The sequence below is a fragment of the Telmatherina bonti genome (assembly GCF_933228915.1).
Source record: "Telmatherina bonti genome assembly, chromosome: 1".
Classification (NCBI taxonomy): domain Eukaryota; kingdom Metazoa; phylum Chordata; class Actinopteri; order Atheriniformes; family Telmatherinidae; genus Telmatherina; species Telmatherina bonti.
Genome location: NC_136619.1, coordinates 45856117 through 45880939, shown reverse-complemented (window position 1 = coordinate 45880939; position 24823 = coordinate 45856117). Strand labels below are relative to the sequence as shown.

At 62.7% G+C, this 24823-nt stretch overlaps 1 protein-coding gene across 1 annotated transcript in view; it reads right to left on the bottom strand.

Moving 5' to 3' along the window:
* The window catches only part of vps13c (vacuolar protein sorting 13 homolog C), a 359723-nt gene that overhangs the window by 154349 nt on the left and 180551 nt on the right, over positions 1 to 24823 (bottom strand). Inside the window, exons 66-68 of the mRNA XM_079245724.1 lie at positions 24689 to 24814; positions 24488 to 24621; positions 24257 to 24383 (exon numbers count right to left, since the gene is read on the bottom strand). Coding sequence (XP_079101850.1) covers positions 24257 to 24383; positions 24488 to 24621; positions 24689 to 24814 — 387 coding nt within the window. The remainder of the gene's footprint in view (positions 1 to 24256; positions 24384 to 24487; positions 24622 to 24688; positions 24815 to 24823) is intronic.

Below are 24823 nucleotides of genomic sequence, written 5' to 3'. Positions count from 1 at the left end.
GCTCCCAAAGTAAGCTTGAGACGGCCCTGGTCCCCCAGTAAGCTAGACACGGCCCTGGTCCCCCACAAAGCTAGACAGGGCCCTGGTCCCCCACAAAGATAGAGACGGCCCTGGTCCCCCACAAAGCTAGACACGGCCCTGCTCCCAAAGTAAGCTAGACACGGCCCTGGTCCCCCAGTAAGCTAGACACGGCCCTGGTCCCCCAGTCAGCTAGACACGGCCCTGGTCCCCCACAAAGCTAGACACGGCCCTGGTCCCCCACAAAGTTAGACACGGCCCTGGTCCCCCACAAAGCTAGACACGGCCCTGGTCCCCCACAAAGCTTGAGACGGCCCTGGTCCCCCACAAAGCTAGACATGGCCCTGGTCCCCCACAAAGCTAGACATGGCCCTGGTCCCCCAGTAAGCTTGAGACGGCGCTGGTCCCCCACAAACCTAGAGACGGCCCTGGTCTCCCACAAAGCTAGAGACGGCCCTGGTCCCCCAGTAAGCAAGACACGGCCCTGGTCCCCCAGTAAACTTGACACGGCCCTGGTCCCCCACAAAGCTAGACACGGCCCTGGTCCCCCACAAAGCTAGACACGGCCCTGGTCCCCCACAAAGCTAAAGACAGCCCTGGTCACTCAGAAAGCTAGACACGGCCCTGGTCCCCCACAAAGCTAAAGACAGCCCTGGTCACTCAGAAAGCTAGACACGGCCCTGGTCCCCCACAAAGCTAAAGACAGCCCTGGTCACTCAGTAAGCTAGATACGGCCCTGGTTCCCTAGTAGGCTAGATACGGCCCTGGTCCCCCAGTAAGTTAGACACGGCCCTGGTCCCCCAGTAAGCTAGACACGGCCCTGGTCCCCCACAAAGCTAGACACGGCCCTGGTCCCCCAGTAAGCTAGACACGGCCCTGGTCCCCCACAAAGCTAAAGACAGCCCTGGTCACTCAGAAAGCTAGACACGGCCCTGGTCCCCCACAAAGCTAAAGACAGCCCTGGTCACTCAGAAACCTAGACACGGCCCTGGTCCCCCACAAAGCTAAAGACAGCCCTGGTCACTCAGAAAGCTAGACACGGCCCTGGTCCCCCACAAAGCTAAAGACAGCCCTGGTCACTCAGTAAGCTAGATACGGCCCTGGTTCCCTAGTAAGCTAGATACGGCCCTGGTCCCCCAGTAAGTTAGACACGGCCCTGGTCCCCCAGTAAACTAGATACGGCCTTGGTCCCCCACAAAGCTAGACACGGCCCTGGTCCCCCACAAAGCTAAAGACATCCCTGGTCACTCAGTAAGCTAGATACGGCCCTGGTTCCCTAGTAAGCTAGATACGGCCCTGGTCCCCCAGTAAGTTAGACACGGCCCTGGTCCCCCAGTAAGCTAGACACGGCCCTGGTCCCCCACAAAGCTAGACACGGCCCTGGTCCCCCAGTAAGCTAGACACGGCCCTGGTCCCCCAGTAAGCTAGACACGGCCCTGGTCCCCCACAAAGCTAAAGACAGCCCTGGTCACTCAGAAAACTAGATACGGCCTTGGTCCCCCACAAAGCTAGAGACGGCCCTGGTCCCCCAGTAAGCTAGACACGGCCCTGGTCCCCCAGTAAGCTTGATATGGCACTGGTCCCCCCGTAAGCTAGACACGGCCCTGGTCCCCCACAAAGCTAGACACGGCCCTGGTCCCCCAGTAAGCTTGAGACGGCCCTGGTCCCCCAGTAAGCTTGAGACGGCCCTAGTCCCCCAGTAAGCTAGACATGGCCCTGGTCCCCCACAAAGCTAGACACGGCCCTGGTCCCCCAGTAAGCTAGACACGGCCCTGGTCCCCCACAAAACTAGATACGGCCTTGGTCCCCCACAAAGCTAGACATGGCCCTGGTCCCCCAGTAAGCTTGAGACGGCCCTGGTCCCCCAGTAAGCTAGACACGGCCCTGGTCCCCCAGTAAGCTTGAGACGGCGCTGGTCCCCCACAAACCTAGAGACGGCCCTGGTCTACCACAAACCTAGAGACGGCCCTGGTCTCCCACAAAGCTAGAGACGGCCCTGGTCCCCCAGTAAGCAAGACACGGCCCTGGTCCCCCAGTAAACTTGACACGGCCCTGGTCCCCCAGTAAGCTTGACACGGCCCTGGTCCCCCACAAAGCTAGACACGGCCCTGGTCCCCCACAAAGCTAGACATGGCCCTGGTCCCCCAGTAAGCTAGACATGGCCCTGGTCCCCCACAAAGCTAGACATGGCCCTGGTCCCCCAGTAAGCTAGACATGGCCCTGGTCCCCCACAAAGCTAGACACGGCCCTGGTCCCCCACAAAGCTAGACACGGCCCTGGTCCCCCACAAAGCTAGACACGGCCCTGGTCTCCCAGTAGGTTAGACACGGCCCTGGTCTCCCAGTAGGCTAGACACGGCCCCGGTCCCCCGCAAAGCTAGACACGGCCCTGGTCCCCCACAAAGCTAGACACGGCCCTGGTCCCCCACAAAGCTAGACACGGCCCTGGTCCCCCAGTAAGCTAGACACGGCCCTGGTCCCCCAGTAAGCTAGACACGGCCCTGGTCCCCCACAAAGCTAGACAGGGCCCTGGTCCCCCACAAAGATAGAGACGGCCCTGGTCCCCCACAAAGCTAGACACGGCCCTGCTCCCAAAGTAAGCTAGACACGGCCCTGGTCCCCCAGTAAGCTAGACACGGCCCTGGTCCCCCACAAAGCTAGACATGGCCCTGGTCCCCCAGTAAGCTAGACACGGCCCTGGTCCCCCACAAAGCTAGACACGGCCCTGGTCTCCCAGTAGGTTAGACACGGCCCTGGTCTCCCAGTAGGCTAGACACGGCCCCGGTCTCCCAGTAGGCTAGACACGGCCCCGGTCCCCCACAAAGCTAGACACGGCCCTGGTCCCCCAGTAAGCTTGAGACGGCCCTGGTCCCCCAGTAAGCTTGAGACGGCGCTGGTCCCCCAAAAAGCTAGAGACGGCCCTGGTCCCCCACAAAGCTAGAGACGGCCGTGGTCCCCCACAAAGCTAGAGACGGCCCTGGTCTCCCACAAAGCTAGAGACGGCGCTGGTCTCCCACAAAGCTAGAGACGGCGCTGGTCCCCCAGTAAGCTTGAGACGGCGCTGGTCCCCAAGTAAGCTAGAGACGGCCCTGGTCCCCCACAAAGCTTGAGACGGCCCTGGTCCCCCAGTAAGCTAGACACGGCCCTGGTCCCCCAGTAAGCTTGAGACGGCCCTGGTCCCCCAGTAAGCTAGACACGGCCCTGGTCCCCCACAAAGCTAGAGACGGCCGTGGTCCCCCAGTAAGCTTGAGACGGCCCTGGTCCCCCAGTAAGCTTGAGACGGCGCTGGTCCCCCACAAAGCTAGAGACGGCCCTGGTCTCCCACAAAGCTAGAGACGGCGCTGGTCCCCCAGTAAGCTTGAGACGGCGCTGGTCCCCCAGTAAGCTAGAGACGGCCCTGGTCCCCCACAAAGCTTGAGACGGCCCTGGTCCCCGACAAAGCTAGACACGGCCCTGGTCCCCCAGTAAGCTAGACACGGCCCTGGTCCCCCAGTAAGCTTGAGACGGCCCTGGTCCCCCAGTAAGCTAGACACGGCCCTGGTCCCCCACAAAGCTAGAGACGGCCGTGGTCCCCCAGTAAGCTTGAGACGGCCCTGGTCCCCCAGTAAGCTTGAGACGGCGCTGGTCCCCCACAAAGCTAGAGACGGCCCTGGTCCCCCAGTAAGCTTGAGACGGCGCTGGTCCCCCACAAAGCTAGAGACGGCCCTGGTCCCCCAGTAAGCTTGAGACGGCGCTGGTCCCCCAGTAAGCTAGAGACGGCCCTGGTCCCCCACAAAGCTTGAGACGGCCCTGGTCCCCGACAAAGCTAGACACGGCCCTGGTCCCCCAGTAAGCTAGACACGGCCCTGGTCCCCCAGTAAGCTTGAGACGGCGCTGGTCCCCCAGTAAGCTAGAGACGGCCCTGGTCCCCCACAAAGCTTGAGACGGCCCTGGTCCCCGACAAAGCTAGACACGGCCCTGGTCCCCCAGTAAGCTAGACACGGCCCTGGTCCCCCAGTAAGCTTGAGACGGCCCTGGTCCCCCAGTAAGCTAGACACGGCCCTGGTCCCCCACAAAGCTAGAGACGGCCGTGGTCCCCCAGTAAGCTTGAGACGGCCCTGGTCCCCCAGTAAGCTTGAGACGGCGCTGGTCCCCCACAAAGCTAGAGACGGCCCTGGTCCCCCAGTAAGCTTGAGACGGCGCTGGTCCCCCACAAAGCTAAAGACAGCCCTGGTCACTCAGAAAGCTAGACACGGCCCTTGTCCCCCACAAAGCTAAAGACAGCCCTGGTCACTCAGAAACCTAGACACGGCCCTGGTCCCCCAGTAAGCTTGAGACGGCCCTGGTCCCCCAGTAAGCTTGAGACGGCCCTGGTCCCCCAGTAAGCTAGACACGGCCCTGGTCCCCGACAAAGCTAGACACGGCCCTGGTCCCCCAGTAAGCTTGAGACGGCCCTGGTCCCCCAGTAAGCTAGACACGGCCCTGGTCCCCGACAAAGCTAGACACGGCCCTGGTCCCCCACAAAGCGAGACACGGCCCTGGTCCCCGACAAAGCTAGACACGGCCCTGGTCCCCCACAAAGCGAGACACGGCCCTGGTCCCCCAGTAAGCTAGACACGGCCCTGGTCCCCCAGCAAGTTAGACACGGCCCTGGTCCCCCACAAAGCTAGACACGGCCCTGGTCCCCCAGCAAGTTAGACACGGCCCTGGTCCCCCACAAAGCTAGACACGGCCCTGGTCCCCCAGTAAGCTAGACACGGCCCTGGTCCCCCAGTAAGCTGGACACGGCCCTGGTCCCCCAGTAAGCTTGACACGGCGCTGGTCCCCCAAAAAGCTAGAGACGGCCCTGGTCCCCCACAAAGCTAGAGACGGCCGTGGTCCCCCACAAAGCTAGAGACGGCCCTGGTCTCCCACAAAGCTAGAGACGGCGCTGGTCTCCCACAAAGCTAGAGACGGCGCTGGTCCCCCAGTAAGCTTGAGACGGCGCTGGTCCCCAAGTAAGCTAGAGACGGCCCTGGTCCCCCACAAAGCTTGAGACGGCCCTGGTCCCCCAGTAAGCTAGACACGGCCCTGGTCCCCCAGTAAGCTTGAGACGGCCCTGGTCCCCCAGTAAGCTAGACACGGCCCTGGTCCCCCACAAAGCTAGAGACGGCCGTGGTCCCCCAGTAAGCTTGAGACGGCCCTGGTCCCCCAGTAAGCTTGAGACGGCGCTGGTCCCCCACAAAGCTAGAGACGGCCCTGGTCTCCCACAAAGCTAGAGACGGCGCTGGTCCCCCAGTAAGCTTGAGACGGCGCTGGTCCCCCAGTAAGCTAGAGACGGCCCTGGTCCCCCACAAAGCTTGAGACGGCCCTGGTCCCCGACAAAGCTAGACACGGCCCTGGTCCCCCAGTAAGCTAGACACGGCCCTGGTCCCCCAGTAAGCTTGAGACGGCCCTGGTCCCCCAGTAAGCTAGACACGGCCCTGGTCCCCCACAAAGCTAGAGACGGCCGTGGTCCCCCAGTAAGCTTGAGACGGCCCTGGTCCCCCAGTAAGCTTGAGACGGCGCTGGTCCCCCACAAAGCTAGAGACGGCCCTGGTCCCCCAGTAAGCTTGAGACGGCGCTGGTCCCCCACAAAGCTAGAGACGGCCCTGGTCCCCCAGTAAGCTTGAGACGGCGCTGGTCCCCCAGTAAGCTAGAGACGGCCCTGGTCCCCCACAAAGCTTGAGACGGCCCTGGTCCCCGACAAAGCTAGACACGGCCCTGGTCCCCCAGTAAGCTAGACACGGCCCTGGTCCCCCAGTAAGCTTGAGACGGCGCTGGTCCCCCAGTAAGCTAGAGACGGCCCTGGTCCCCCACAAAGCTTGAGACGGCCCTGGTCCCCGACAAAGCTAGACACGGCCCTGGTCCCCCAGTAAGCTAGACACGGCCCTGGTCCCCCAGTAAGCTTGAGACGGCCCTGGTCCCCCAGTAAGCTAGACACGGCCCTGGTCCCCCACAAAGCTAGAGACGGCCGTGGTCCCCCAGTAAGCTTGAGACGGCCCTGGTCCCCCAGTAAGCTTGAGACGGCGCTGGTCCCCCACAAAGCTAGAGACGGCCCTGGTCCCCCAGTAAGCTTGAGACGGCGCTGGTCCCCCACAAAGCTAAAGACAGCCCTGGTCACTCAGAAAGCTAGACACGGCCCTTGTCCCCCACAAAGCTAAAGACAGCCCTGGTCACTCAGAAACCTAGACACGGCCCTGGTCCCCCAGTAAGCTTGAGACGGCCCTGGTCCCCCAGTAAGCTTGAGACGGCCCTGGTCCCCCAGTAAGCTAGACACGGCCCTGGTCCCCGACAAAGCTAGACACGGCCCTGGTCCCCCAGTAAGCTTGAGACGGCCCTGGTCCCCCAGTAAGCTAGACACGGCCCTGGTCCCCGACAAAGCTAGACACGGCCCTGGTCCCCCACAAAGCGAGACACGGCCCTGGTCCCCGACAAAGCTAGACACGGCCCTGGTCCCCCACAAAGCGAGACACGGCCCTGGTCCCCCAGTAAGCTAGACACGGCCCTGGTCCCCCAGCAAGTTAGACACGGCCCTGGTCCCCCACAAAGCTAGACACGGCCCTGGTCCCCCAGCAAGTTAGACACGGCCCTGGTCCCCCACAAAGCTAGACACGGCCCTGGTCCCCCAGTAAGCTAGACACGGCCCTGGTCCCCCAGCAAGTTAGAGACGGCCCTGGTCCCCCACAAAGCTAGAGACGGCCCTGGTCCCCCACAAAGCTAGACACGGCCCTGGTCCCCCAGTAAGTTAGACACGGCCCTGGTTCCCGACAAAGCTAGACACGGCCCTGGTTCCCCAGTAAGTTAGACACAGCCCTGGTCCCCAAGTAAGCTAGACACGGCCCTGGTCCCCCACAAAGCTAGACACGGCCCTGGTCCCCCAGTAAGCTAGACACGGCCCTGGTCCCCCACAAAGCTTGAGACGGCCCTGGTCCCCCACAAAGCTAGACACGGCCCTGGTCCCCCAGTAAGCTAGACACGGCCCTGGTCCCCGAAAAAGCTAGAGACGGCCCTGGTCCCCCAGTAAGCTTGAGACGGCCTTGGACCCCCAGTAAGCTAGACACGGCCCTGGTCCCCCAGCAAGTTAGACACGGCCCTGGTCCCCCACAAAGCTAGACACGGCCCTGGTCCCCCAGTAAGTTAGACACGGCCCTGGTCCCCCAGTAAGCTAGACACGGCCCTGGTTCCCGAGTAAGTTAGACACAGCCCTGGTCCCCCAGTAAGCTAGACACGGCCCTGGTCCCCCAGTAAGCTAGACACGGCCCTGGTCCCCCAGTAAGCTAGACACGGCCCTGGTCCCCCAGTAAGCTTGAGACGGCCCTGGTCCCCCACAAAGCTAGACACGGCCCTGGTCCCCCAGTAAGCTAGACACGGCCCTGGTCCCCCAGTAAGCTAGACACGGCCCTGGTCCCCAAAAAAGGTAGACACGGCCCTGGTCCCCCAAAAAGCTAGACACGGCCCTGGTCCCCCACAAAGCTAGACACGGCCCTGGTCCCCCACAAAGCTAGACACGGCCCTGGTCCCCCACAAAGCTAGACACAGCTCTGGTCCCCCAGTAAGCTAGACACGGCCCTGGTCCCCCAGTAAGCTTGAGACGGCCCTGGTCCCCCAGTAAGCTTGAGACGGCCCTGGTCCCCCAGTAAGCTTGAGACGGCGCTGGTCCCCCACAAAGCTAAAGACAGCCCTGGTCACTCAGAAAGCTAGACACGGCCCTTGTCCCCCACAAAGCTAAAGACAGCCCTGGTCACTCAGAAACCTAGACACGGCCCTGGTCCCCCAGTAAGCTTGAGACGGCCCTGGTCCCCCAGTAAGCTTGAGACGGCCCTGGTCCCCCAGTAAGCTAGACACGGCCCTGGTCCCTGACAAAGCTAGACACGGCCCTGATCCCCCAGTAAGCTTGAGACGGCCCTGGTCCCCCAGTAAGCTAGACACGGCCCTGGTCCCCGACAAAGCTAGACACGGCCCTGGTCCCCCACAAAGCGAGACACGGCCCTGGTCCCCGACAAAGCTAGACACGGCCCTGGTCCCCCACAAAGCGAGACACGGCCCTGGTCCCCCAGTAAGCTAGACACGGCCCTGGTCCCCCAGCAAGTTAGACACGGCCCTGGTCCCCCACAAAGCTAGACACGGCCCTGGTCCCCCAGCAAGTTAGACACGGCCCTGGTCCCCCACAAAGCTAGACACGGCCCTGGTCCCCCAGTAAGCTAGACACGGCCCTGGTCCCCCAGCAAGTTAGAGACGGCCCTGGTCCCCCACAAAGCTAGAGACGGCCCTGGTCCCCCACAAAGCTAGACACGGCCCTGGTCCCCCAGTAAGTTAGACACGGCCCTGGTTCCCGACAAAGCTAGACACGGCCCTGGTTCCCCAGTAAGTTAGACACAGCCCTGGTCCCCAAGTAAGCTAGACACGGCCCTGGTCCCCCACAAAGCTAGACACGGCCCTGGTCCCCCAGTAAGCTAGACACGGCCCTGGTCCCCCACAAAGCTTGAGACGGCCCTGGTCCCCCACAAAGCTAGACACGGCCCTGGTCCCCCAGTAAGCTAGACACGGCCCTGGTCCCCGAAAAAGCTAGAGACGGCCCTGGTCCCCCAGTAAGCTTGAGACGGCCTTGGACCCCCAGTAAGCTAGACACGGCCCTGGTCCCCCAGCAAGTTAGACACGGCCCTGGTCCCCCACAAAGCTAGACACGGCCCTGGTCCCCCAGTAAGTTAGACACGGCCCTGGTCCCCCAGTAAGCTAGACACGGCCCTGGTTCCCGAGTAAGTTAGACACAGCCCTGGTCCCCCAGTAAGCTAGACACGGCCCTGGTCCCCCAGTAAGCTAGACACGGCCCTGGTCCCCCAGTAAGCTAGACACGGCCCTGGTCCCCCAGTAAGCTTGAGACGGCCCTGGTCCCCCACAAAGCTAGAGACGGCCCTGGTCCCCCAGTAAGCTAGACACGGCCCTGGTCCCCCAGTAAGCTAGACACGGCCCTGGTCCCCAAAAAAGGTAGACACGGCCCTGGTCCCCCAAAAAGCTAGACACGGCCCTGGTCCCCCACAAAGCTAGACACGGCCCTGGTCCCCCACAAAGCTAGACACGGCCCTGGTCCCCCACAAAGCTAGACACAGCTCTGGTCCCCCAGTAAGCTAGACACGGCCCTGGTCCCCCAGTAAGCTTGAGACGGCCCTGGTCCCCCAGTAAGCTTGAGACGGCCCTGGTCCCCCACAAAGCTAGACACGGCCCTGGTCCCCCAGTAAGCTTGAGACGGCCCTGGTCCCCCACAAAGCTAGAGACGGCCCTGGTCCTCCACAAAGCTAGACACGGCCCTGGTTCCCCAGTAAGCTAGACACAGCCCTGGTCCCCCAGTAAGCTAGAGACGGCCCTGGTCCCCCAGTAAGCTAGACACGGCCCTGGTCCCCAAAAAAGGTAGACACGGCCCTGGTCCCCCAAAAAGCTAGACACAGCCCTGGTCCCCCACAAAGCTAGACACGGCCCTGGTCCCCCAAAAAGCTAGACACGGCCCTGGTCCCCCACAAAGCTAGACACGGCCCTGGTCCCCCACAAAGCTAGACACGGCCCTGGTCCCCCACAAAGCTAGACACAGCTCTGGTCCCCCAGTAAGCTAGACATGGCCCTGGTCCCCCAGTAAGCTTGAGACGGCGCTGGTCCCCCACAAACCTAGAGACGGCCCTGGTCTCCCACAAACCTAGAGACGGCCCTGGTCTCCCACAAAGCTAGAGACGGCCCTGGTCCCCCAGTAAGCAAGACACGGCCCTGGTCCCCCAGTAAACTTGACACGGCCCTGGTCCCCCAGTAAGCTTGAGACGGCCCTGGTCCCCCACAAAGCTAGACACGGCCCTGGTCCACCACAAAGCTAGACATGGCCCTGGTCCCCCAGTAAGCTAGACACGGCCCTGGTCCCCCACAAAGCTAGACACGGCCCTGGTCCCCCACAAAGCTAGACACGGCCCTGGTCCCCCACAAAGCTAGACACGGCCCTGGTCCCCCACAAAGCTAGACACGGCCCTGGTCTCCCAGTAGGTTAGACACGGCCCTGGTCTCCCAGTAGGCTAGACACGGCCCCAGTCCCCCACAAAGCTAGACACGGCCCTGGTCCCCCAGTAAGCTTGAGACGGCCCTGGTCCCCCAGTAAGCTAGACACGGCCCTGGTTCCCCAGTAAGTTAGACACAGCCCTGGTCCCCCAGTAAGCTTGAGACGGCCCTGTTCCCCCACAAAGCTAGACACGGCCCTGGTCCCCCAGTAAGCTAGACACGGCACTGGTCCCCCACAAAGCTAGACACGGCCCTGGTCCCCCACAAAGCTAGACACGGCCCTGGTCCCCCAGTAAGTTAGACACGGCCCTGGTTCCCGACAAAGCTAGACACGGCCCTGGTCCCCCAGTAAGTTAGACACGGCCCTGGTTCCCGACAAAGCTAGACACGGCCCTGGTTCCCCAGTAAGTTAGACACAGCCCTGGTCCCCAAGTAAGCTAGACACGGCCCTGGTCCCCCATAAAGCTAGACACGGCCCTGGTCCCCCAGTAAGCTAGACACGGCCCTGGTCCCCCACAAAGCTAGACACGGCCCTGGTCCCCCAGTAAGCTAGACACGGCCCTGGTCCCCGACAAAGCTAGAGACGGCCCTGGTCCCCCAGTAAGCTTGAGACGGCCTTGGTCCCCCAGTAAGCTAGACACGGCCCTGGTCCCCCAGCAAGTTAGACACGGCCCTGGTCCCCCAGTAAGCTAGACACGGCCCTGGTCCCCCAGTAAGCTAGACACGGCCCTGGTCCCCCAGTAAGCTTGAGACGGCCCTGGTCCCCCACAAAGCTAGAGACGGCCCTGGTCCCCCAGTAAGCTAGACACGGCCCTGGTCCCCCAGTAAGCGAGACACGGCACTGGTCCCCAAAAAAGGTAGACACGGCCCTGGTCCCCCAAAAAGCTAGACACGGCCCTGGTCCCCCAGTAAGTTAGACACGGCCCTGGTCCCCCAGTAAGCTAGACACGGCCCCGGTTCCCGAGTAAGTTAGACACAGCCCTGGTCCCCCAGTAAGCTAGACACGGCCCTGGTCCCCCAGTAAGCTAGACACGGCCCTGGTCCCCCAGTAAGCTTGAGACGGCCCTGGTCCCCCACAAAGCTAGAGACGGCCCTGGTCCCCCAGTAAGCTAGACACGGCCCTGGTCCCCCAGTAAGCGAGACACAGCACTGGTCCCCAAAAAAGGTAGACACGGCCCTGGTCCCCCAAAAAGCTAGACACGGCCCTGGTCCCCCACAAAGCTAGACACGGCCCTGGTCCCCCACAAAGCTAGACACAGCTCTGGTCCCCCAGTAAGCTAGACACGGCCCTGATCCCCCAGTAAGCTTGAGACGGCCCTGGTCCCCCAGTAAGCTTGAGACGGCCCTGGTCCCCCACAAAGCTAGACACGGCCCTGGTCCCCCAGTAAGCTAGACACGGCCCTGGTCCCCGACAAAGCTAGAGACGGCCCTGGTCCCCCAGTAAGCTTGAGACGGCCTTGGTCCCCCAGTAAGCTAGACACGGCCCTGGTCCCCCAGCAAGTTAGACACGGCCCTGGTCCCCCACAAAGCTAGACACGGCCCTGGTCCCCCAGTAAGTTAGACACGGCCCTGGTCCCCCAGTAAGCTAGACACGGCCCCGGTTCCCGAGTAAGTTAGACACAGCCCTGGTCCCCCAGTAAGCTAGACACGGCCCTGGTCCCCCAGTAAGCTAGACACGGCCCTGGTCCCCCAGTAAGCTAGACACGGCCCTGGTCCCCCAGTAAGCTTGAGACGGCCCTGGTCCCCCACAAAGCTAGAGACGGCCCTGGTCCCCCAGTAAGCTAGACACGGCCCTGGTCCCCCAGTAAGCGAGACACGGCCCTGGTCCCCAAAAAAGGTAGACACGGCCCTGGTCCCCCAAAAAGCTAGACACGGCCCTGGTCCCCCACAAAGCTAGACACGGCCCTGGTCCCCCACAAAGCTAGACACGGCCCTGGTCCCCCACAAAGCTAGACACAGCTCTGGTCCCCCGGTAAGCTAGACACGGCCCTGGTCCCCCAGTAAGCTTGAGACGGCCCTGGTCCCCCAGTAAGCTTGAGACGGCCCTGGTCCCCCAGTAAGCTTGAGACGGCCCTGGTCCCCCACAAAGCTAGAGACGGCCCTGGTCCCCCACAAAGCTAGACACGGCCCTGGTTCCCGACAAAGCTAGACACGGCCCTGGTTCCCCAGTAAGTTAGACACAGCCCTGGTCCCCAAGTAAGCTAGACACGGCCCTGGTCCCCCACAAAGCTAGACACGGCCCTGGTCCCCCAGTAAGCTAGACACGGCCCTGGTCCCCCACAAAGCTTGAGACGGCCCTGGTCCCCCACAAAGCTAGACACGGCCCTGGTCCCCCAGTAAGTTAGACACGGCCCTGGTCCCCCAGTAAGCTAGACACGGCCCCGGTTCCCGAGTAAGTTAGACACAGCCCTGGTCCCCCAGTAAGCTAGACACGGCCCTGATCCCCCAGTAAGCTAGACACGGCCCTGGTCCCCCAGTAAGCTTGAGACGGCCCTGGTCCCCCAGTAAGCTAGACACGGCCCTGGTTCCCCAGTAAGTTAGACACAGCCCTGGTCCCCCAGTAAGCTTGAGACGGCCCTGTTCCCCCACAAAGCTAGACACGGCCCTGGTCCCCCAGTAAGCTAGACACGGCACTGGTCCCCCACAAAGCTAGACACGGCCCTGGTCCCCCACAAAGCTAGACACGGCCCTGGTCCCCCAGTAAGTTAGACACGGCCCTGGTTCCCGACAAAGCTAGACACGGCCCTGGTCCCCCAGTAAGTTAGACACGGCCCTGGTTCCCGACAAAGCTAGACACGGCCCTGGTTCCCCAGTAAGTTAGACACAGCCCTGGTCCCCAAGTAAGCTAGACACGGCCCTGGTCCCCCATAAAGCTAGACACGGCCCTGGTCCCCCAGTAAGCTAGACACGGCCCTGGTCCCCCACAAAGCTAGACACGGCCCTGGTCCCCCAGTAAGCTAGACACGGCCCTGGTCCCCGACAAAGCTAGAGACGGCCCTGGTCCCCCAGTAAGCTTGAGACGGCCTTGGTCCCCCAGTAAGCTAGACACGGCCCTGGTCCCCCAGCAAGTTAGACACGGCCCTGGTCCCCCAGTAAGCTAGACACGGCCCTGGTCCCCCAGTAAGCTAGACACGGCCCTGGTCCCCCAGTAAGCTTGAGACGGCCCTGGTCCCCCACAAAGCTAGAGACGGCCCTGGTCCCCCAGTAAGCTAGACACGGCCCTGGTCCCCCAGTAAGCGAGACACGGCACTGGTCCCCAAAAAAGGTAGACACGGCCCTGGTCCCCCAAAAAGCTAGACACGGCCCTGGTCCCCCAGTAAGTTAGACACGGCCCTGGTCCCCCAGTAAGCTAGACACGGCCCCGGTTCCCGAGTAAGTTAGACACAGCCCTGGTCCCCCAGTAAGCTAGACACGGCCCTGGTCCCCCAGTAAGCTAGACACGGCCCTGGTCCCCCAGTAAGCTTGAGACGGCCCTGGTCCCCCACAAAGCTAGAGACGGCCCTGGTCCCCCAGTAAGCTAGACACGGCCCTGGTCCCCCAGTAAGCGAGACACGGCACTGGTCCCCAAAAAAGGTAGACACGGCCCTGGTCCCCCAAAAAGCTAGACACGGCCCTGGTCCCCCACAAAGCTAGACACGGCCCTGGTCCCCCACAAAGCTAGACACAGCTCTGGTCCCCCAGTAAGCTAGACACGGCCCTGATCCCCCAGTAAGCTTGAGACGGCCCTGGTCCCCCAGTAAGCTTGAGACGGCCCTGGTCCCCCACAAAGCTAGACACGGCCCTGGTCCCCCAGTAAGCTAGACACGGCCCTGGTCCCCGACAAAGCTAGAGACGGCCCTGGTCCCCCAGTAAGCTTGAGACGGCCTTGGTCCCCCAGTAAGCTAGACACGGCCCTGGTCCCCCAGCAAGTTAGACACGGCCCTGGTCCCCCACAAAGCTAGACACGGCCCTGGTCCCCCAGTAAGTTAGACACGGCCCTGGTCCCCCAGTAAGCTAGACACGGCCCCGGTTCCCGAGTAAGTTAGACACAGCCCTGGTCCCCCAGTAAGCTAGACACGGCCCTGGTCCCCCAGTAAGCTAGACACGGCCCTGGTCCCCCAGTAAGCTAGACACGGCCCTGGTCCCCCAGTAAGCTTGAGACGGCCCTGGTCCCCCACAAAGCTAGAGACGGCCCTGGTCCCCCAGTAAGCTAGACACGGCCCTGGTCCCCCAGTAAGCGAGACACGGCCCTGGTCCCCAAAAAAGGTAGACACGGCCCTGGTCCCCCAAAAAGCTAGACACGGCCCTGGTCCCCCACAAAGCTAGACACGGCCCTGGTCCCCCACAAAGCTAGACACGGCCCTGGTCCCCCACAAAGCTAGACACAGCTCTGGTCCCCCGGTAAGCTAGACACGGCCCTGGTCCCCCAGTAAGCTTGAGACGGCCCTGGTCCCCCAGTAAGCTTGAGACGGCCCTGGTCCCCCAGTAAGCTTGAGACGGCCCTGGTCCCCCACAAAGCTAGAGACGGCCCTGGTCCCCCACAAAGCTAGACACGGCCCTGGTTCCCGACAAAGCTAGACACGGCCCTGGTTCCCCAGTAAGTTAGACACAGCCCTGGTCCCCAAGTAAGCTAGACACGGCCCTGGTCCCCCACAAAGCTAGACACGGCCCTGGTCCCCCAGTAAGCTAGACACGGCCCTGGTCCCCCACAAAGCTTGAGACGGCCCTGGTCCCCCACAAAGCTAGACACGGCCCTGGTCCCCCAGTAAGTTAGACACGGCCCTGGTCCCCCAGTAAGCTAGACACGGCCCCGGTTCCCGAGTAAGTTAGACACAGCCCTGGTCCCCCAGTAAGCTAGACACGGCCCTGATCCCCCAGTAAGCTAGACACGGCCCTGGTCCCCCAGTAAGCTTGAGACGGCCCTGGTCCCCCACAAAGCTAGAGACGGCCCTGGTCCCCCACAAAGCTAGAGACGGCCCTGGTCCCCCAGTAAGCTAGACACGGCCCTGGTCCCCCAGTAAGCGAGACACGGCCCTGGTCCCCAAAAAAGGTAGACACGGCCCTGGTCCCCCAAAAAGCTAGACACGGCCCTGGTCCCCCACAAAGCTAGACACGGCCCTGGTCCCCCACAAAGCTAGACACGGCCCTGGTCCCCCACAAAGCTAGACACAGCTCTGGTCCCCCAGTAAGCTAGACACGGCCCTGGTCCCCCAGTAAGCTTGAGACGGCCCTGGTCCCCCAGTAAGCTTGAGACGGCCCTGGTCCCCCACAAAGCTAGACACGGCCCTGGTCCCCCAGTAAGCTAGACACGGCCCTGGTCCCCGACAAAGCTAGAGACGGCCCTGGTCCCCCAGTAAGCTTGAGACGGCCTTGGTCCCCCAGTAAGCTAGACACGGCCCTGGTCCCCCAGCAAGTTAGACACGGCCCTGGTCCCCCACAAAGCTAGACACGGCCCTGGTCCCCCAGTAAGTTAGACACGGCCCTGGTCCCCCAGTAAGCTAGACACGGCCCCGGTTCCCGAGTAAGTTAGACACAGCCCTGGTCCCCCAGTAAGCTAGACACGGCCCTGGTCCCCCAGTAAGCTAGACACGGCCCTGGTCCCCCAGTAAGCTAGACACGGCCCTGGTCCCCCAGTAAGCTTGAGACGGCCCTGGTCCCCCACAAAGCTAGAGACGGCCCTGGTCCCCCAGTAAGCTAGACACGGCCGCTGGTCCCCCAGTAAGCGAGACACGGCCCTGGTCCCCAAAAAAGGTAGACACGGCCCTGGTCCCCCAAAAAGCTAGACACGGCCCTGGTCCCCCACAAAGCTAGACACGGCCCTGGTCCCCCACAAAGCTAGACACGGCCCTGGTCCCCCACAAAGCTAGACACAGCTCTGGTCCCCCAGTAAGCTAGACACGGCCCTGGTCCCCCAGTAAGCTTGAGACGGCCCTGGTCCCCCACAAAGCTAGACACGGCCCTGGTCCCCCAGTAAGCTTGAGACGGCCCTGGTCCCCCACAAAGCTAGAGACGGCCCTGGTCCCCCACAAAGCTAGACACGGCCCTGGTCCCCCAGCAAGTTAGACACGGCCCTGGTCCCCCACAAAGCTAGACACGGCCCTGGTCCCCCACAAAGCTAGACACGGCCCTGGTCCCCCAGTAAGCTAGACACGGCCCTGGTCCCCCAGTAAGCTTGAGACGGCCCTGGTCCCCCACAAAGCTAGAGACGGCCCTGGTCCCCCAGTAAGCTAGACACGGCCGCTGGTCCCCCAGTAAGCGAGACACGGCCCTGGTCCCCAAAAAAGGTAGACACGGCCCTGGTCCCCCAAAAAGCTAGACACGGCCCTGGTCCCCCACAAAGCTAGACACGGCCCTGGTCCCCCACAAAGCTAGACACGGCCCTGGTCCCCCACAAAGCTAGACACAGCTCTGGTCCCCCAGTAAGCTAGACACGGCCCTGGTCCCCCAGTAAGCTTGAGACGGCCCTGGTCCCCCAGTAAGCTTGAGACGGCCCTGGTCCCCCACAAAGCTAGACACGGCCCTGGTCCCCCAGTAAGCTTGAGACGGCCCTGGTCCCCCACAAAGCTAGAGACGGCCCTGGTCCCCCACAAAGCTAGACACGGCCCTGGTCCCCCAGCAAGTTAGACACGGCCCTGGTCCCCCACAAAGCTAGACACGGCCCTGGTCCCCCAGCAAGTTAGACACGGCCCTGGTTCCCCAGTAAGTTAGACACAGCCCTGGTCCCCCAGTAAGCTTGAGACGGCCCTGGTCCCCCACAAAGCTAGACACGGCCCTGGTCCCCCAGTAAGCTTGAGACGGCCCTGGTCCCCCACAAAGCTAGACACGGCCCTGGTCCCCCAGCAAGTTAGACACGGCCCTGGTCCCCCACAAAGCTAGACACGGCCCTGGTCCCCCAGCAAGTTAGACACGGCCCTGGTCCCCCACAAAGCTAGAGACGGCCCTGGTCCCCCACAAAGCTAGACACGGCCCTGGTCCCCCAGCAAGTTACACACGGCCCTGGTCCCCCACAAAGCTAGACACGGCCCTGGTCCCCCAGCAAGTTAGACACGGCCCTGGTCCCCCACAAAGCTAGACACGGCCCTGGTTCCCCAGTAAGTTAGACACAGCCCTGGTCCCCCAGTAAGCTTGAGACGGCCCTGGTCCCCCACAAAGCTAGACACGGCCCTGGTCCCCCAGTAAGCTTGAGACGGCCCTGGTCCCCCACAAAGCTAGACACGGCCCTGGTCCCCCAGCAAGTTAGACACGGCCCTGGTCCCCCACAAAGCTAGACACGGCCCTGGTCCCCCAGCAAGTTAGACACGGCCCTGGTCCCCCAGCAAGTTAGACACGGCCCTGGTCCCCCAGTAAGCTAGACATGGCCCTGGTCCCCCAGTAAGCTTGAGACGGCGCTGGTCCCCCACAAACCTAGAGACGGCCCTGGTCCCCCACAAACCTAGAGACGGCCCTGGTCTCCCACAAACCTAGAGACGGCCCTGGTCTCCCACAAAGCTAGAGACGGCCCTGGTCCCCCAGTAAGCAAGACACGGCCCTGGTCCCCCAGTAAACTTGACACGGCCCTGGTCCCCCAGTAAGCTTGAGACGGCCCTGGTCCCCCAGTAAGCTAGACACGGCCCTGGTCCCCCACAAAGCTAGACACGGCCCTGGTCCCCCACAAAGCTAGAGACGGCCCTGGTCCCCCACAAAGCTAGACACGGCCCTGCTCCCAAAGTAAGCTAGAAACGGCCCTGGTCCCCCAGTAAGCTTGAGACGGCCCTGGTCCCCCAGTAAGCTTGAGACGGCGCTGGTCCCCCAAAAAGCTAGAGACGGCCCTGGTCCCCCACAAAGCTAGAGACGGCCCTGGTCCCCCAGTAAGCTAGACACGGCCCTGGTCCCCCACAAAGCTAGACACGGCCCTGGTCCCCCACAAAGCTAGACACAGCTCTGGTCCCCCAGTAAGCTAGACACGGCCCTGGTCCCCCAGTAAGCTTGAGACGGCCCTGGTCCCCCACAAAGCTAGAGACGGCCCTGGTCCCCCACAAAGCTAGACACGGCCCTGGTCCCCCAGCAAGTTAGACACGGCCCTGGTCCCCCAGCAAGTTAGACACGGCCCTGGTCCCCCACAAAGCTAGACACGGCCCTGGTCCCCCCTCAAGTTAGACACGGCCCTGGTCCCCCACAAAGCTAGACACGGCCCTGGTTCCCCAGTAAGTTAGACACAGCACTGGTCCCCCAGTAAGCTTGAGACGGCCCTGGTCCCCCAGTAAGCTTGAGACGGCCCTGGTCCCCCACAAAACTAGAGACGGCCCTGGTCCCCCAGTAAGCTTGAGACGGCCCTGGTCCCCCACAAAGCTAGACACGGCCCTGGTCCCCCAGTAAGTTAGACACGGCCCTGGCTCCCCACAAAGCTAGACACGGCCCTGGTCCCCGACAAAGCTAGACACAGCCCTGGTCCCCCAGTAAGCTAGACACGGCCCTGGTCCCCCAGTAAGCTAGACACGGCCCTGGTCCCCCAGTAAGCTAGACACGGCCCTGGTCCCCGACAAAGCTAGAGACGGCCCTGGTCCCCCAGTAAGCTTGACACGGCCCTGGTCCCCCAGTAAGCTAGACACGGCCCTGGTCCCCCAGTAAGCTAGAGACGGCCCTTGCCCCCCACAAAGCTAGAGACGGCCCTGGTCCCCCACAAAGCTAGACACGGCCCTGGTCCCCCAGCAAGTTAGACACGGCCCTGGTCCCCCAGCAAGTTAGACACGGCCCTGGTCCCCCACAAAGCTAGACACGGCCCTGGTCCCCCAGCAAGTTAGACACGGCCCTGGTCCCCCACAAAGCTAGACACGGCCCTGGTTCCCCAGTAAGTTAGACACAGCCCTGGTCCCCCAGTAAGCTTGAGACGGCCCTGGTCCCCCAGTAAGCTTGAGACGGCCCTGGTTCCCCCACAAAGCTAGACACGGCCCTGGTCCCCCAGTAAGCTAGACACGGCACTGGTCCCCCACAAAGCTAGACACGGCCCTGGTCCCCCACAAAGCTAGACACGGCCCTGGTTCCCCACAAAGCTAGACACGGCCCTGGTCCCCGACAAAGCTAGACACAGCCCTGGTCCCCCAGTAAGCTAGACACGGCCCTGGTCCCCCAGTAAGCTAGAGACGGCCCTGGTCCCCGACAAAGCTAGAGACGGCCCTGGTCCCCCAGTAAGCTTGAGACGGCCCTGGTCCCCCAGTAAGCTAGACACGGCCCTGGTCCCCCAGTAAGCTAGACACGGCCCTGGTCCCCCACAAAGCTAGACACGGCCTTGGTCCCCCAGTAAGCTAGACACGGCCCTGGTCCCCCAGTAAGCTAGACACGGCCCTGGTCCCCCAGTAAGCTAGACACGGCCCTGGTCCCCCAGTAAGCTAGACACGGCCCTGGTCCCCGACAAAGCTAGACACGGCCTTGGTCCCCCAGTAAGCTAGACACGGCCCTGGTCCCCCACAAAGCTAGACACGGCCCTGGTCCCCCAGCAAGTTAGACACGGCCCTGGTCCCCCACAAAGCTAGACACGGCCCTGGTCCCCCAGCAAGTTAGACACGGCCCTGGTCCCCCACAAAGCTAGACACGGCCCTGGTCCCCCAGCAAGTTAGACACGGCCCTGGTCCCCCACAAAGCTAGACACGGCCCTGGTTCCCCAGTAAGTTAGACACAGCCCTGGTCCCCCAGTAAGCTTGAGACGGCCCTGGTCCCCCAGTAAGCTTGAGACGGCCCTGGTTCCCCCACAAAGCTAGACACGGCCCTGGTCCCCCAGTAAGCTAGACACGGCACTGGTCCCCCACAAAGCTAGACACGGCCCTGGTCCCCCACAAAGCTAGACACGGCCCTGGTTCCCCACAAAGCTAGACACGGCCCTGGTCCCCGACAAAGCTAGACACAGCCCTGGTCCCCCAGTAAGCTAGACACGGCCCTGGTCCCCCAGTAAGCTAGAGACGGCCCTGGTCCCCGACAAAGCTAGAGACGGCCCTGGTCCCCCAGTAAGCTTGAGACGGCCCTGGTCCCCCAGTAAGCTAGACACGGCCCTGGTCCCCCAGTAAGCTAGACACGGCCCTGGTCCCCCACAAAGCTAGACACGGCCTTGGTCCCCCAGTAAGCTAGACACGGCCCTGGTCCCCCAGTAAGCTAGACACGGCCCTGGTCCCCCAGTAAGCTAGACACGGCCCTGGTCCCCCAGTAAGCTAGACACGGCCCTGGTCCCCGACAAAGCTAGACACGGCCTTGGTCCCCCAGTAAGCTAGACACGGCCCTGGTCCCCCAGTAAGCTAGACACGGCCCTGGTCCCCCAGTAAGCTAGACACGGCCCTGGTCCCCCAGTAAGCTAGACACGGCCCTGGTCCCCGACAAAGCTAGACACGGCCTTGGTCCCCCAGTAAGCTAGACACGGCCTTGGTCCCCCAGTAAGCTAGACACGGCCCTGGTCCCCCAGTAAGCTAGACACGGCCCTGGTCCCCCAGTAAGCTAGACACGGCCCTGGTCCCCCAGCAAGTTAGACACGGCCCTGGTCCCCCACAAAGCTAGACACGGCCCTGGTCCCCCAGTAAGTTAGACACGGCCCTGGTCCCCCACAAAGCTAGACACGGCCCTGGTTCCCCAGTAAGTTAGACACAGCCCTGGTCCCCCAGTAAGCTTGAGACGGCCCTGGTCCCCCACAAAGCTAGACACGGCCCTGGTCCCCCAGTAAGCTTGAGACGGCCCTGGTCCCCCACAAAGCTAGACACGGCCCTGGTCCCCCAGTAAGCTTGAGACGGCCCTGGTCCCCCACAAAGCTAGACACGGCCCTGGTCCCCCAGCAAGTTAGACACGGCCCTGGTCCCCCACAAAGCTAGACACGGCCCTGGTCCCCCAGCAAGTTAGACACGGCCCTGGTCCCCCACAAAGCTAGACACGGCCCTGGTTCCCCAGTAAGCTAGACACAGCCCTGGTCCCCCAGTAAGCTAGACACGGCCCTGGTCCCCCAGTAAGCTAGACACGGCCCTGGTCCCCCAGTAAGCTAGACACGGCCCTGGTCCCCCACAAAGCTAGACACGGCCTTGGTCCCCCAGTAAGCTAGACACGGCCCTGGTCCCCCAGTAAGCTAGACACGGCCCTGGTCCCCCAGTAAGCTAGACACGGCCCTGGTCCCCGACAAAGCTAGACACGGCCTTGGTCCCCCAGTAAGCTAGACACGGCCCTGGTCCCCCAGTAAGCTAGACACGGCCCTGGTCCCCCAGTAAGCTAGACACGGCCCTGGTCCCCCAGCAAGTTAGACACGGCCCTGGTCCCCCACAAAGCTAGACACGGCCCTGGTCCCCCAGTAAGTTAGACACGGCCCTGGTCCCCCACAAAGCTAGACACGGCCCTGGTTCCCCAGTAAGTTAGACACAGCCCTGGTCCCCCAGTAAGCTTGAGACGGCCCTGGTCCCCCACAAAGCTAGACACGGCCCTGGTCCCCCAGTAAGCTTGAGACGGCCCTGGTCCCCCACAAAGCTAGACACGGCCCTGGTCCCCCAGCAAGTTAGACACGGCCCTGGTCCCCCACAAAGCTAGACACGGCCCTGGTCCCCCACAAAGCTAGACACGGCCCTGGTCCCCCAGTAAGTTAGACACGGCCCTGGTTCCCCACAAAGCTAGACACGGCCCTGGTCCCCCACAAAGCTAGACACGGCCCTGGTTCCCCAGTAAGTTAGACACAGCCCTGGTCCCCCAGTAAGCTTGAGACGGCCCTGGTCCCCCACAAAGCTAGACACGGCCCTGGTCCCCCAGTAAGCTTGAGACGGCCCTGGTCCCCCACAAAGCTAGACACGGCCCTGGTCCCCCAGCAAGTTAGACACGGCCCTGGTCCCCCACAAAGCTAGACACGGCCCTGGTCCCCCAGCAAGTTAGACACGGCCCTGGTCCCCCACAAAGCTAGACACGGCCCTGGTTCCCCAGTAAGCTAGACACAGCCCTGGTCCCCCAGTAAGCTAGACACGGCCCTGGTCCCCCAGTAAGCTAGACACGGCCCTGGTCCCCCAGTAAGCTTGAGACGGCCCTGGTCCCCCACAAAACTAGAGACGGCCCTGGTCCCCCAGTAAGCTTGAGACGGCCCTGGTCCCCCACAAAACTAGAGACGGCCCTGGTCCCCCAGTAAGCTTGAGACGGCCCTGGTCCCCCACAAAACTAGAGACGGCCCTGGTCCCCCAGTAAGCTTGAGACGGCCCTGGTCCCCCAGTAAGCTAGAGACGGCCCTTGCCCCCCACAAAGCTAGAGACGGCCCTGGTCCCCCACAAAGCTAGACACGGCCCTGGTCCCCCAGCAAGTTAGACACGGCCCTGGTCCCCCAGCAAGTTAGACACGGCCCTGGTCCCCCACAAAGCTAGACACGGCCCTGGTCCCCCAGCAAGTTAGACACGGCCCTGGTCCCCCACAAAGCTAGACACGGCCCTGGTCCCCCAGCAAGTTAGACACGGCCCTGGTCCCCCAGCAAGTTAGACACGGCCCTGGTCCCCCAGCAAGTTAGACACGGCCCTGGTCCCCCACAAAGCTAGACACGGCCCTGGTTCCCCAGTAAGTTAGACACAGCCCTGGTCCCCCAGTAAGCTTGAGACGGCCCTGGTCCCCCAGTAAGCTTGAGACGGCCCTGGTTCCCCCACAAAGCTAGACACGGCCCTGGTCCCCCAGTAAGCTAGACACGGCACTGGTCCCCCACAAAGCTAGACACGGCCCTGGTCCCCGACAAAGCTAGACACAGCCCTGGTCCCCCAGTAAGCTAGACACGGCCCTGGTCCCCGACAAAGCTAGAGACGGCCCTGGTCCCCGACAAAGCTAGAGACGGCCCTGGTCCCCCAGTAAGCTTGAGACGGCCCTGGTCCCCCAGTAAGCTAGACACGGCCCTGGTTCCCCAGTAAGCTAGAGACGGCCCTTGCCCCCCACAAAGCTAGAGACGGCCCTGGTCCCCCACAAAGCTAGAGACGGCCCTGGTCCCCCAGCAAGTTAGACACGGCCCTGGTCCCCCAGCAAGTTAGACACGGCCCTGGTCCCCCACAAAGCTAGACACGGCCCTGGTCCCCCAGCAAGTTAGACACGGCCCTGGTCCCCCACAAAGCTAGACACGGCCCTGGTCCCCCAGCAAGTTAGACACGGCCCTGGTCCCCCACAAAGCTAGACACGGCCCTGGTTCCCCAGTAAGTTAGACACAGCCCTGGTCCCCCAGTAAGCTAGACACGGCCCTGGTCCCCCACAAAGCTAGACACGGCCCTGGTCCCCCAGCAAGTTAGACACGGCCCTGGTCCCCCACAAAGCTAGACACGGCCCTGGTCCCCCAGCAAGTTAGACACGGCCCTGGTCCCCCACAAAGCTAGACACGGCCCTGGTTCCCCAGTAAGTTAGACACAGCCCTGGTCCCCCAGTAAGCTAGACACGGCCCTGGTCCCCCACAAAGCTAGACACGGCCCTGGTTCCCCAGTAAGCTAGACACGGCCCTGGTCCCCCACAAAGCTAGACACGGCCCTGGTCCCCCACAAAGCTAGACACGGCCCTGGTCCCCCACAAAGCTAGACACGGCCCTGGTCCCCCACAAAGCTAGACACGGCCCTGGTCCCCCACAAAGCTAGACACGGCCCTGGTCCCCAAGTAAGCTTGAGACGGCCCTGTTCCCCCACAAAGCTAGACACGGCCCTGGTCCCCCACAAAGCTAGACACGGCCCTGGTCCCCCAGTAAGCTAGACACGGCCCTGGTCCCCCACAAAGCTAGACACGGCCCTGGTCCCCCACAAAGCTAGACACGGCCCTGGTCCCCAAGTAAGCTTGAGACGGCCCTGTTCCCCCACAAAGCTAGACACGGCCCTGGTCCCCCAGTAAGCTAGACACGGCACTGGTCCCCCACAAAGCTAGACACGGCCCTGGTCCCCCACAAAGCTAGACACGGCCCTGGTCCCCACAAAGCTAGACACGGCCCTGGTCCCCCAGTAAGCTAGACACGGCACTGGTCCCCCACAAAGCTAGAGACGGCCCTGGTCCCCCACAAAGCTTGAGACGGCCCTGGTCCCCGACAAAGCTAGACACGGCCCTGGTCCCCACAAAGCTAGACACGGCCCTGGTCCCCACAAAGCTAGACACGGCCCTGGTCCCCCAGTAAGCTAGACACGGCACTGGTCCCCCACAAAGCTAGACACGGCCCTGGTCCCCCACAAAGCAAATATGAAAAGAAGAAGTTGGGAGCAGCAACAGCATTTCCACGGCGCCATGACGTGGCGTGATGCACGTCTGACCTTCAGTAGGTCCAGTTCGCCGCAGTTCTCCATGTAGCTCCAGCTGAGAGTCCGCGGTCTGGTCGGGTCGTCCCACGTAAACCGCCGGGCCTCACCGGGCTTCAGCTGTTGGACCACTGCCGACCCACTGGGGATGAAATGCACTGGGTGACCTCTGACCTCTGCCGGTAGCTGATGGTGAACCAGGGCGTGTGTGTGTGTGTGTGTGTGTGTGTGTGTGTGACCTCTGACCTCTGCCGGTAGCTGATGGTGACCCAGGGCGTGTGGTTGAGCAGCAGAGCCGGCGCCGCTCCTTCGTAATATTGGCTGAAGCCGATGACGGTGGCGTGATCTGAGACGTTGACGTCCACAATGATGCCGCCGCACTGCAAAGACACGCCCACTTTAGCGGCGGTGAAACAGGGTGATGCGATTGGACGAGCAGGGACTCACCATGTCCAGGCTCAGCAGCGTCCCGCTGTCCTGGCGGTGGAAGAAGAAGGACTCGGAGGCGGATTCGGACCCGACCACTCGGACACACAACTTCCCGAAGGTGTTCTCGGGCCACAGCGGGAGGCACTGGAACCA